The 13,158-nt window shown below is 33.7% G+C and overlaps 1 protein-coding gene across 1 annotated transcript in view; it reads left to right on the top strand.

The window, feature by feature from the left end:
• LOC129753599 (maternal protein pumilio) overlaps nucleotides 1-13,158 on the top strand; it is a 63,225-nt gene that overhangs the window by 15,414 nt on the left and 34,653 nt on the right. The window contains exon 3 of the mRNA XM_055749433.1: nucleotides 10,476-10,689. Within this exon, the coding sequence (XP_055605408.1) occupies nucleotides 10,476-10,689 (214 nt within the window). The remainder of the gene's footprint in view (nucleotides 1-10,475; nucleotides 10,690-13,158) is intronic.

The raw sequence follows: 13,158 nt of genomic DNA, 5'->3' as shown, positions 1-13,158 counted from the left end.
GGCTGATGTCCGTAGATACATATATATGGTATGGTAAGGTTATGACCGTGACAGTGCAACTTGGCCACTGGCTGGCACATATACAGATCGTTAGCCTCCACCAGCTTCTGACCCGGGTGTACCTCCTCCAGTAGAAGAACGACGACCCTTTTCCCATTTTCATCAACCAGAAAGAGTAAAATCCTTCTTCCTTCCTCGTATGAAGCTAGAACGTACCTTGGTCAGTAAGCTTTTAATGTTTGCATTTGTCACCACCCCGGAAAATGAGTTTAGTAAACATCATCGGGCACAGGACCGTAGTTATAATGGTGTCACACCATGCAAACCATGCAGTAATTCTAGGGAGGCGAGAGCTAAATGAACACATCCGGTGGTCGAATCGAGGGAAGTGCGAACCGATAACCCTACACCGGAGCAGTCTGGATTAGCCTCGGTGCCTGCTCGTTGCTGATGGCTTTTGAGGTCGCAAAAGAAGGGGTGTGAGATCAATCAATCAAGTAATCAAGCAATCAAACATTGGCGTTTTAATCACCGTCACCAGCATCATCATCGTGTCAGCTTCATCCGGTGAGGCCCACGATGACTTTGGGTTAGTCTTGTGTGAGGCCACAATGTCAATCTTTTGAGGGCTGGGGCATCGCAAACGGAGATAGCAAGCGGGTTTTTATAACCCAATTTTGGCGAGTAAATTTGCACAATTTTGAATGTTGGTGGAAGACTATATCGGTTCCACCTAATCCAAAACAGCCTAACAACTTTTCCGAATGTAGGGGGAGTGCTCCTACTTTAGACCTAGAGCCTACTTTAGTCCTAAATTGCCGAAAGTAGTAAATAATTCATTTTGCTAGCATAGGAAATATATGCACACAATGAACTCTGATTATTCCTGAATCTTACCATACTGATGTTTGCCATAAAATCTCGTTTTTAAGCTGTCTAAGCCAAAGTTTAAAGAGAAAAAACTTTCACTGTGAAGAATATAAACTACCTAACTACCTACCTAAAATAATAGAAAATCAATGGAAAACCCGGAACCCGGGATTTTTGACTTCGATGTTCCATTTTGAGACCTAACATTACCAAAACTTTGTATCGACACCAACAAATCAACAAAGGTGCGAATTTTCCATTGGGGCGTTATTCAGAACCCATATTGAACACTTCTAACATTTTTTGTCAGCTTTATGCAAATAAACTTTCAAGTGAGTGCACATAAAAAACTTTCAGCTATTGTTATGCTGATAGAGTTGACGGGGAGTGAAAGTATTTGAGATATTCATAACAGAAATTTAAGTGTTTTGAATTGTTCAAAAGCTGTAATATTTTTTTTCACAGAGAACAGACGTACGAGCTAGCCTTCGAAAGTTGTGTAAAATTTTCAGCGACCGATTTGAACCAATTTTTGTTTTTTGACTGGGCCACCAGATGTCTCCAAACACACCAAAGAGAACTGTCAAAACCAAACATAGAATAAAAAAAAAACAAAATTTCGGTCAGTTTTGAACAGGTCGTATGAACTGTTTGGCATGTTTCAAGAAAATCGCTGTTAAAGTTTTGTGACACTTTCTTCACGTTCCATAGTGGAAAAATATCTTAAAAGCTAATCGCTATTTCCTTCAAGCTTGAAGTAGTAAATTTTGAACAATGGGATGCAAAAGCGATACGTGAAAGAAACCCGCTATGAGATGTCTAGAATCAGTTCTGATCAAGGGGATGGCATCCTTGTCATTGAATTTGACAACCATCAAAACTACAGGTCCACGATTTTCTGAACCCATAACAAACCTGACGTTTTGCTGTCAAGGAACCGGAATAAATGTCAAATCCTAGAGAATTATAAATAATTATACACTAACACAACAATCATTCTGGTTCCCCATTAGTTGAAATTTCATAATTTCATAAAAGATTCTTGTTCACAAGAAAAACCAGTTTGCCACCCCCCTGGTTCTGATGCAGGGCTAGAAGTTGGTCACTTTCTAGCAACTTTGTCACTTTTTTCAGACTGGTCACTCAGATGTTACTTATTTTGAAATTTGGTCACTAAAGTCACATTTTTCAATAATTACTTTACAACTGAGCTAATTTTAAAACATTTATTTCTAATTATTTAAAATTTCGTTTTGTATCACTCGTTTCAAGTAACGCTACTATCTATCAGGTTTAACACTGGTTTTTCCTTTCGATTGTGAAAAATTCACACGATCGAAATTGGATAAATGACTAAGATCCAGTAAGGAAATTGATTGTTTTGGCTTGATATAATGCTAAAACTTGGTTATTTTCTGTTTTAAAAAAATTAATTTAAACAAAAACTTCCGTAAACCTAGTGCTAATTCTTGCTAAATACGAAGCACACCTGCATAACGTCGATGCTGTGAACTTCGCAAAGCTACAAGCATTATGAAAACTAAATAATACTCACCACTCTAAAGTGCTGAAAGTTTCCAAAAATATGTATATTATGTCATATACTACATCATCATGAAAACAAGTGCTGTATCGAAAAATTAGAACTATTAAAAATGGCATGGCAGGTAACATTTTCCATGCTATTCATGTTTTTGGTTGAATTGAATGTGAGGTAAACTTGTGAAAAGTGACTCAATCGAATCGAAAAATCCTAGTTATTTTTTTTTCAAAGTTTACATATTTATAGACACTATCCTTTAAAAGATAGATTTGTATCAATCAGTTGATGATTTCGAAACCCATTTCAGTTATATCTCAACCTTTTTGCAGGCTGGCTTATGAATTTTCTGCAGTATTCTGAGGAACTTTTTAAATATTTCCAAATATTTTTTTTTTTAAATTTTGCTTGATGTTTGATTATAATTAGCAAACGTTCTTTGAGTTAGTTCTTAATTGACAAATTATTTTCTAGAAGTTTATCCTAGAGAAATTTCTGCGCTTTTTGTGTGATTACCTTGAATCTTTCGTTAATTTTTTATTAAGCTTCTGTAAGTCTTTTGTCGATATTCGGCCAACATACTATAAAACTATTTTCAATCTTGTACCAATGTGTTGTAACTTTTTCATAACGATCTTCCAATTGATTTGTCATGAATTTCTTTATTTATCTGTACATTTTTTTCAATATTGTGCCAAACTTAAACTCGAGTCTATTCTTTAAGGTTTTCGTCAAACATGTGCTATTTACTAATTTCAGTACATTTGTAGAATTTTCGTTTTAATTTGAGTTTTCTTCAACTGTGTTAGTGGCTTTGAAAAAAAATCTGATTTGGGTGAACTTGGAAAATTTAAAGGTTCGTTTTTTAAAAAAAAAAACGATAAACTAAAAGTTTCCATCGGGCTCAGTTGTAGCCTTTCGGGTACGATCTTTTAGTTCTCTCCCACTGGTGTTTCAGAACTTTAGGAGCACGGCACCCTCCCAAATAAACGCATTTCATCATCATCAGAACTTTAGGATTCTGTAATCGGTATTCCTAAATCATCAAAACTCATTTAGGTAAAATGTTCCTTTTTGTTCAACATATGTTATTCTATGAGTGAGGCCAAAAGCCTTTTAAAAAAACTTATTTTAAACAAGCGAAATTGTCTTGGAATCGTTTTACAGGAATTTTGATATCACTATTGAGTAACTTTTCGACTTGGTTTGATCACTGTTTTTACCCTAATTCTACTTTTACTATTTTTCCTTACTTTTTGCCTCATGATCGCTTATAGCCCTGCTGATGGGTAAGACTGATCTTCAAGAATGTTCCTATTTGACTGGATATAGCCGATTCGTCCTCTGACGATAACCGTCCAAGAAGTGAAAAAACTTATTCCAAAACTGTTAGTTATTTTGACTGCCTCAGTAGTGCAAAAATGAAGGAAGTGAAATTCTATTTAGCCAATGATAACTCTTATTGCATTTATCCAGCAACACATTGAACCCGTCTGTTTTAGAGTGGCATTAGTTTGATTATTAATGAGTTCATAAACGATTACGCCTTTCCGAAAACTGGGCATTTGAAAATTTGATTTGTAACTTTTTAACGGCGCAATAGATGGTACTGTTTCAAGTCAATTTTTAACGTATTTTTGGATGTCAGCATTTGAAATTTTACACACTTTTTGGAAGATTTTTTGTTCGAGCTTGTACGTCTGTTCTCTGTGTTTTTATGATAATATTTGATTGAAGATTACATTTTCAATGAATTTGTTTATTTATTTTCTAAAAAAATCATACTTTTTATATGAATTTTAGAAGTAAAAGTCCCATGAAAGGTACCAGGTCAGTACTAAAATAGGAACAGTAGGTTCAAAGTTGGAAATCTTGATCATCCATATTTTTCCTTCCGATAACGGCATAACCTATGTTGAAAATTTTCATTGAAACTTGCAGATAAGATCATGAACTATAAATAAACTCCCTGAAAGATGTAAACCTCAGGTCCATTTATCAGAAAAAAAAAACATTTTTTTTTATTATAGACATTCTAGCACGTTTGTGGCGTTCGTGTCTTATCAGAAAAACATGATTATTTAAAAAATCATGTTTTTCAGATAAGACACGACATAATAAGACAAGATCGGAAATACATGATTATTTAAAAACCACCGCTTAAAGGGTCCAAAGTAGGGCAACTAACCCTATCAGACCTATAGCATTCGATTTTAAGATGTTATGAGGTTTATGCAGGTTTCCATACAAAAATAACATAATATAAGACGCGATCTGATTAAATTTCAAGTGATTTTCATCGAATTTTCAACACAAATCGATGATTCATCAAAAAAGTCCCTTTTGGAAAGGGGAGCGGGAACCCCTAAAAATTCATTGTAAATTGTTACAGCGCTCGAACGATTTTAAAATTAGGAATTTTGGCCAATGAAAGAAAATTTGTTGAACATATTTTGACATATTCAGATGATTTGTTATATGAAACTCCCTTAGAATTTTTGAAAGGCGTTTTCAGTTTGTGTGAAGGTGGGCTCTCATACAAAATGAACAACTATCTGACAATATTAAAATAATTTGCAAGTGACCGTTGCACATAAATGTTTTTAAAATGATTAGATATTTGATGTCTTATCTATCTGATCAGACTCGGTACAAACACAGGTTTCGATGTAATGAGATGATTTAGAGATTTCAAATTCTCTTCCAACTTTTGTGGATGCTCCCATACAAAATGAACATAAGATTTCAAATAAATCGAAAAAAAAAATCAAGAGGTTTGCACCAAAACAGGTCATTTATTATATTGATAGATAAATTTCTTTTCATGTTTGTTAAGAGGGCATTCATAATTATTTTTTTCTGTGTTCCAACATGCAATCTACTTGAACAATTTCTAAGTAACTTCACTAAGCTAGGTATGGTTTTGAAGAGGTCAGATTTGATAATGAGATGATTCAATAGAAAACATTTCGCCCACTTTCATCCACTCCACATTTTTTTAAAGGACGGGAGACTGTTCAGAAATGAAGCAAAAATAAAGCAGTTTCTTGAATAATAGTAAAGAATATTCAAGCATTCATATAATTTTAGTCTTTCAAAACTAGAGATTCAAGCGAGATTCTTTTAAAATAAAAAAAAATAACATATAGGGGAACTGGGTACAAAATGCGCAGAGCAGGAAAGCTGGCCAAACATTATGCAACATTTCTATTTACATTTTAAGGTGTTAATAAATATTTGTGGAGTTCTAATTTTCTATATTACGTAAATTTGACGAAAAACAAAAACAAAAATTCTGAGGAGTTATTTTTGCAATTTTTTAACTTTCTCGTAAGAAATGACGGCATCTAACAACAACAAAAAAAACATCTGTTATATGACGAACACGGGTCTTTTTATTCATCACACAACGAAAAAATTTCTAATTAAATTATTATTTCTGATAATTTAACGATTTTGAATAAACAAGTCAAAGCAGGGCGTAGTGCGCCATGTCAGTTTATCTACTCAAATTTCATTCCCGAAGCAATTGTCAAGTTTATGCCTTAGCCTTAGCACAATGCATTAGCTTAGAAAAAAAGAATTAGAAGTCAAGATTTAGTTCCGAAATTTAGATTGGAAATGCAATTCGACTATCTAAATGAATGCTTACGTATCAGAAAATAAAAAACAAGACTTAAGCCCACACAAAATCCCTTTCGTTAATTTATTTCAAGAAAACTTATGTTCATTTTTAAATTTATTACAAATACCCAAGTATGAGCTTTATTTGTAAACAAGGGCTTGAACCTCATATTATTTAACAATATTCTAAAAATGATCCATTCTTACGGAATGTAAATCATCAATCATTTTTAAGTGCAAAAACTAAAAAAATTAAACAAATTTCTGTTGAGAATACAGCGAAGCTGTTTTTAAAAGACTGAGAAGAAGGTGACAATTCACACTCCAAGTCAAATTGGTGAAATGAATATAAGCTATTTTCGAGAAAATGTGCTTCCAAATTTTAATTTTGTCCATTTTTTTTTTATGAATTTTTTTGTTAAAGTTTTAGTTTTCGGACGATCAAAAAAGTTGAAAAAGTTAAAATTCTAAAATTCCAATATTTACACCAGATAAATATTGAGATATGAAACATGTTTTGACATTATAAACTCAAAATTAATGATTCTGGAACTACCCTTTTGGCTGTAACCGCCTCAATTTTCGTTGGTTGAGTGAAAGATTTAGTAGGATTAAATTAAGGTTCCGAAGATTGGATTAACTTTTTTACTCTTTTGCATTCCCACATGGTTACTAATACTTTATTTTCGATACAGAACCCAACAATCATCCGCGTATTTTTTTTTATCAGATCTGAATATCATTTGAATTTCAAGATGGATTCACTGAAAACTTCTAGTCTTCTCACATTTTCACGTACAAATATTATAAATGTCTATTTGATCAGTCAATAAACCACGTTAAATGTACTCGATAGTCTATTCAAAAACTGAAAAGAAACATAAAATCTCATCCAAAAAACTGTAAAACACCGGAAGTTTATAAAAAAGCCTCAAGGTATGAGCCGTTTTAAATAAAGAAATTACCCAAAAAAAATCTTATCTTTACACTGGATCAAACATGCTATTTTTTAAAGCGTGAAATACGATATATTCAGGATCCAAATAACAATAACTAAGCTGAAAATTGTTCAATCAAATTTAAAAGAAATTAATATCCGCCAACCAATACTTCGAAGCCCATTCCATAACCAAGATTTTGTGGAATAACTTTTATAAAAAATCTATATTTTGGGCGATGGATATTTTGGTTTAGAACCGATTTTCAAGCGCCTATATTCCAAATGATGACTGTTGCAAAATAGAAAATTCCAATGATTCTCTTAACCTTTTTTTTATTGGAATAGTTTGGTTTTACAGATTTTTTGTCGTTTTTCACTTTATCACTAAATTTTCGGACGAAAGAAAACCCATTTTCTTCAAATTCGATGTATTAACCAATTTGTAGAAAAATTTTTAAGTCTGAGCCATATTTCAAGAACAATCACGTTCCTAGCTGAATTTGATTTTCCAACTTAGGTAGTGACTTTGCTCCCACATGTTTTTCCAATGCCTTCTGGGACACCAAGTATCAGTGTAAAATCTGAGATGATTTGGATGATTCCTGAGTTGCAACGCGTTCAATTTTGTACGAATATTTGTATGGAAGAAGAAATTTTTGCACATTAAATCATCTAAAAAATTCAAATAAGTTTAGAATAAAGTTGGTTTTTGATTTCTTTTAAGCTTTTGCTAAAAATCTGAATCCACTAAAAAATTTTTTTAAATGGTAGACTTTGCTTTCTACAGCTTTTAAAAATTTCATGAAATGTTTTTGCAAAGGTCATATAAACCAATAAATTCCCTGGCTATATAAAGCAGTATTTTGATTTTTTTTATTCTCACCCCACGGTTACACAGCTTTCAAATAAGCAGTCAAAAACGCTAGAACAAAAAAAAAATGGAAAAAATTGTATACCATCAAATATTTTTTCTGGGGTACAAGGTTTGTTCACATGAATTGTACTGCAAAAATCGAGGAATATTTTTTATCCAAAGTTATATTTTTTATCTATTTTTCGCTTCTTTTAAAATGTCCACAAAAATCTTTGGTTTGACTTTTTTTTAGTAATACTTAAATTTGCCAAATATTGTAATATTTTGTAAAAATACCTTTTCATTTTTTTGGTACTGTAGCTTAGACAAATTTGTTCCGGTTTTTTATGAGAAAAAATAAAATATTTTTTTATTATTTGTTCATACTTTTTTATTACATTTCTTGTGTTTTCAATTTGAATAAAAGTTTTAAAAAAATGGTTCGTACGACCTACGATGAGATCTTGTAACTTCTATGTCCAAAATTGTCTAGTTGGCTCCCTTCTTTTTTGAAAGTTGGTTGTAAAAGACATTTTCTTGTATAAAAATTTTGAAGTTTTATTACTCTTCCCAAAATTTCCATTTATCTAGTTCCTACATTTATTCACTATTTTGTTTTTTTTATTGCCATTCTGATTTTTGTTGATGGTTCAGTACAAAATATTCAATTTTTCCCCATAAACCTAAAAGTTCAAATTTACTCATATTAAAAATCATGGACCAAAATAAAGCTTTTTATACCCCAAGGTTTAAGAAATTCAAAAATGATCGTAGATCGACTCAGTCTAATATGGTATGGCATTTGCATCAACATTCAATTGAAATTTATCTTTCATTCCTAAAAGGCACATTAAAGTTCCCTAATCCTACAAAATACCTTCAATAATGAATGCCTGCATGCATATCTCAACGCGCTTCGATGGTAAACACGTCTGTAATAACAACAAATACATAACTTTGATGTTTTTCATCATTTTTTGTCTTGTGGTGAGATGGATAAAAATGTTTCGTTTTTCTTGTTTGTACCTGTAAGCCTTCACTTTGGTTTTAATATTGAAATTCTTCTTACAAATATCATGCTATTCATCCCATGTCTTTATGCCAATTATGGCACCAAGTTAGGATGCTATATCTGGTATTTGATAAGGTATGAACATAATCTCTTCGTGTTTATTTGATCCAGGTGTTACCGAGACAATTATCTCAATTATTTTGCCAGTTTGCCAGAATTTGAATTTTTAACTTATTTGAGCGTTAGGCTAGAACTCATTACTGGGGCACGAAATTTATGGGTTCTTTTTCCAAACAACGAAACGTTCGGTTTTCCTCCGATGAAAAACCAATCATTAGTGTGTTTAACTAGCTATGCTCCAGTTGAACCCACAAACAACAACAAAAGATGGGGGCATAAACATAATTGACTTTTTCCAAAGCCGGGTGGCAAACATTCATATTTGTTGGAGGTTTCCATTCGGTATGTGTGGGTTGGCATTAACTTTTTTTTTCTTCAGAAATAATTACCAGCAAGCAACAAATTAGAAAAAGATTGCCCATTGTGAATCGTCGTCCAGGGGGAAGGGAAGGTGCTTTGACTGCACTCTATGCTGTGTGCCACTGCACTTGACAGTAGCGCAACTTGGAAGCGTGTGCCAACAGAGGCGTAGCGAAGCGGCATATCTCTTAGAGTAGACCTACATACAACGTTATACTAATGCGATGCATAACAATATCAATAACACTAGCATCAGCAACAACGGCAACAACAATCTCTTTGGCTGCATCGGAGCGCGCACTTGCTTTTAATTAACCAGTTACGGGCAATAAGGCCGGCTGAATATCGCAAACTGGAGAAAGCTACGAAGGCGCATGGATGCAACGCCAAGAAATCGTTGCTGCCATAATGCGGGCGTTCGTTCCAGGCTTCAGAAAGTGAGGTTAGGTTAGCCATTAGAAGGGGGTAGTAGAAGCAGTAAACGCATGGTTAAGCGTACTTATTTGCACCCGACGATCGACCTCAGCGGGAATGATTCTGGCTTCCTACTCGCCTGTGGAATCAGTAGGGCAACATGATGTTCTATATTTCTTTACCCCGACTCTCCCTGCCCTCAACTTCTCGGATGAAGCAAAAACATACATATTGTACGTAACGCTCGATAGACAGCTCAATGTTCCGGGTGGAAGAATTTCCAATTGAACTTGTTAGGGGCGAGTAGCTTTCTGTAGGAGTGTATCGATGCCAAGAAAATAACTTTGCAATATTTATGTGAATTTTTTTAACGTTTCTTAAAAGATTCTTAAACACTTGAACATTTTTGTGTCTATAATTTGCCTCAAATACAAATAGGAATGTGAATAATTCAAATTTGCAACTGATTTACTAATTCATCCCAATATTGACATCTTAGGTTTAAGCTTAGTGAATAAGATATGTACATAATGTCGATAAATACCTAATGTATGTTTGTATATTATTTTCTTTCTCTTTCTTCCATTTTTTCTACCATTCAACAATGTATCATCTTTTGACTCTAACGAATACACAAAAAAAAACAAAATACAAAATCATACTGACACCTCGCCTTGTGTAAATCAACCAACCGTGTAAATCTGTGTGATGGCTCATCATCATCATCATCATCGACAATCAGGTGATATCGGCCTTCTACGATCAGAGTGGGTCCCTGGTGATGGGACCCCGTACCGGAACGCCGATGCGCCTCGTCAGTCCTGCGCCACCGGTACTGGTTCCGCCGGGAGCGGCAGGTCCCAGGGCACCACAAGCGCCACCCACGCTGTACCCGCCACAGCCCCAAACGGCCCAGCAGAGCATGTACTCGGCCCAAAATGGATCCAACGTGAGCGGTAAGTGGTTCAACTTTTTTATACAAAATATTGCCCAAACACAAAAATCAGGAAATCTACTCTAATTTACTCATTCATTTAAAAAAAGTAAAGAAATAATTGTATTAAAAATAAAATAATTACTGTACATAAAAAGTTACGAATATTCGTGTTAATCCAGCAACTAGCGACATCTTTTGGCAAGTGCTTAATATCGGCGGCTTTGCTTCAGGTTTTTTTCACTTAGCTCAAAATGTCGCTAGTGAATGTAAAAAAAATTCAAATTTCTTGTTGTAATTTGTTCGCAATATTGTTATAACCATGTTAATTTATATTTCGACAATATTTTGTTTTGCGAAAAGTGTAAAATATTAACAGATGAATGCTCCCAAAAACCCCATATCAGTGAAAATTATAATCTCGATTCAATCGCAATGCACAAGAAATCATCAGAAATTCAGACTAAAGGATACAAGAATAAAATATTAGTTGATACTTAGTTTTGGTTTTGTTCACTTTGCGCCAAATCGAAATTGAACAATAGATCGATGTTTCTTGATGACAGGCTGGGATGCCAGGTGCCCAGATTTGTCTGTAAAACACAGACTTTTGACCCTCCGTCTAGATATTGGCCAGACACAGATTTTGTCCAGATTTTTGCTCAGAGTGCCCAGATTTTACAGACTTTCAAAATTGAGTGATGAAATCAATATAAATGTTTCGGATATGATCCGAAAAACTCGCTTGGATGCGCATGGATTGGTATGTCACCAATCATTCGTTAAAACTTTTTTTTTTTTTTTTTTTTTTTTTTTAATATATCTTTATTTGTACCAATTCATCATTACATTTATATTACATTAATACATTAAATTAGGTGTTCAGTTCAATAATGAACTTTCAGAGCCCTATAGTTAAATAATCACTAACATTTATTTATTTGACTTAAATTTGCTGAGCGCAATCAAGCATTTTTATAAAGGAGAACATCCTGTCGTGTAAAACATATTTTAAACTTAAAACTAAAAACTAAAGCTATCCTAAAATTAAACTAATTGTAGAGAGAGCGAATCTCTGCGATGAAAGACTGCATCGATTTGCCTCTGAAGTTGGAGATTATTTTGTTGGCCATCTCTTCGATAGTTTCAATGCCTGCAATCCGATGAAGATCTTCGGTGCTGTGCCAAGGTGGAAGCCGCAAAATCATTTTCAGAACCTTGTTCTGAATCCTCTGGATGGCCTTCTTCCTCGTCGCGCAGCAGCTAGACCAAATCGGAACTGCATACATTATCGCTGGTCGGAATACCTGTTTGTAGATTAACATCTTATTTCGCAGACACAACCTGGATTTCCTATTGATGAGAGAATAAAGAGATTTAGTATATTTATTACACTTAGATTGAATATCTTCAATGTGATTTTTAAAAGTAAGATTCCGATCAAGTGTAAGTCCCAAGTACTTCACGTTATCAGACCATTCTAATGAAACCCCATTAAAAGTTATGGAATGATTTTCATTAGGTTTTAAAAAATTTGCTCTTGGCTTATGGGGAAATAAAATAAGTTGAGTTTTGGAAGCGTTAGGAGAAATTTTCCACATTTTCAAGTAATTCAAAAAGGAATTTAAATTTTGTTGCAATCTACTGCGTACCACCCGTAAATTCCGACCTTTGGCTGAAAGCAAAGTATCGTCAGCAAATAATCTTCTACCTTTTCCTTCTGGGACATCAGGAAGATCAGAAGTAAAAATATTGTATAAAATAGGCCCAAGTATACTACCCTGAGGGACACCAGCTCTAATGGGTATCCTTTCAGAGCATGAATTTTGATAGCTTACTTGCAAAGTTCGGCTAGTCAAATAATTTTGAATAATTTTGGTGAGATATACAGGAAAATCAAATCGAGCTAATTTAGCTACTAAACCTTTGTGCCAAACACTGTCAAAAGCTTTTTCAATATCAAGGAGAGCAACACCAGTTGAATAATCCTCAGATTTGCTAGCGTTAATCATATTAGCTACACTCAAAAGTTGATGTGTAGTTGAATGTCCATGACGAAAACCAAATTGTTCATCAGGGAAAATAGAATTCTGATTAATGTGAATCATCATTCTATTCAAAATAATTCTCTCAAATAGTTTACTTAAAGAAGGAAGCAAACTAATTGGTCGATAACTTGAAGGCTCTGAAGCACTTTTTCCAGGTTTCAAAATTGGAGTTACTTTGGCATTTTTCCATTTATTGGGAAAATAAGCCAAGTGAAAACATTTATTGAAGATTTTAACTAAAAAATTTAAAGTGCTTTCAGGCAACTTTTTAATAAGAATATAGAAAATCCCATCTTCCCCCGGGGCTTTCATATTTTTAAATTTTTTGAAAATCAATTTAAGTTCATCAATATTTGTCTCACAAGAACTTTCAAACACAATTTGCTTAGAAAGAATATCATCAAATTCTAGGGAAATTTGAGCATCAATTGGACTTACAACGT

This window comes from Uranotaenia lowii, chromosome 3 (assembly GCF_029784155.1).
Source record: "Uranotaenia lowii strain MFRU-FL chromosome 3, ASM2978415v1, whole genome shotgun sequence".
Classification (NCBI taxonomy): Eukaryota; Metazoa; Arthropoda; class Insecta; order Diptera; family Culicidae; genus Uranotaenia; species Uranotaenia lowii.
Note: the sequence above shows the minus strand (reverse complement) of the source record. Positions and strands in the feature narration are given on the sequence as shown.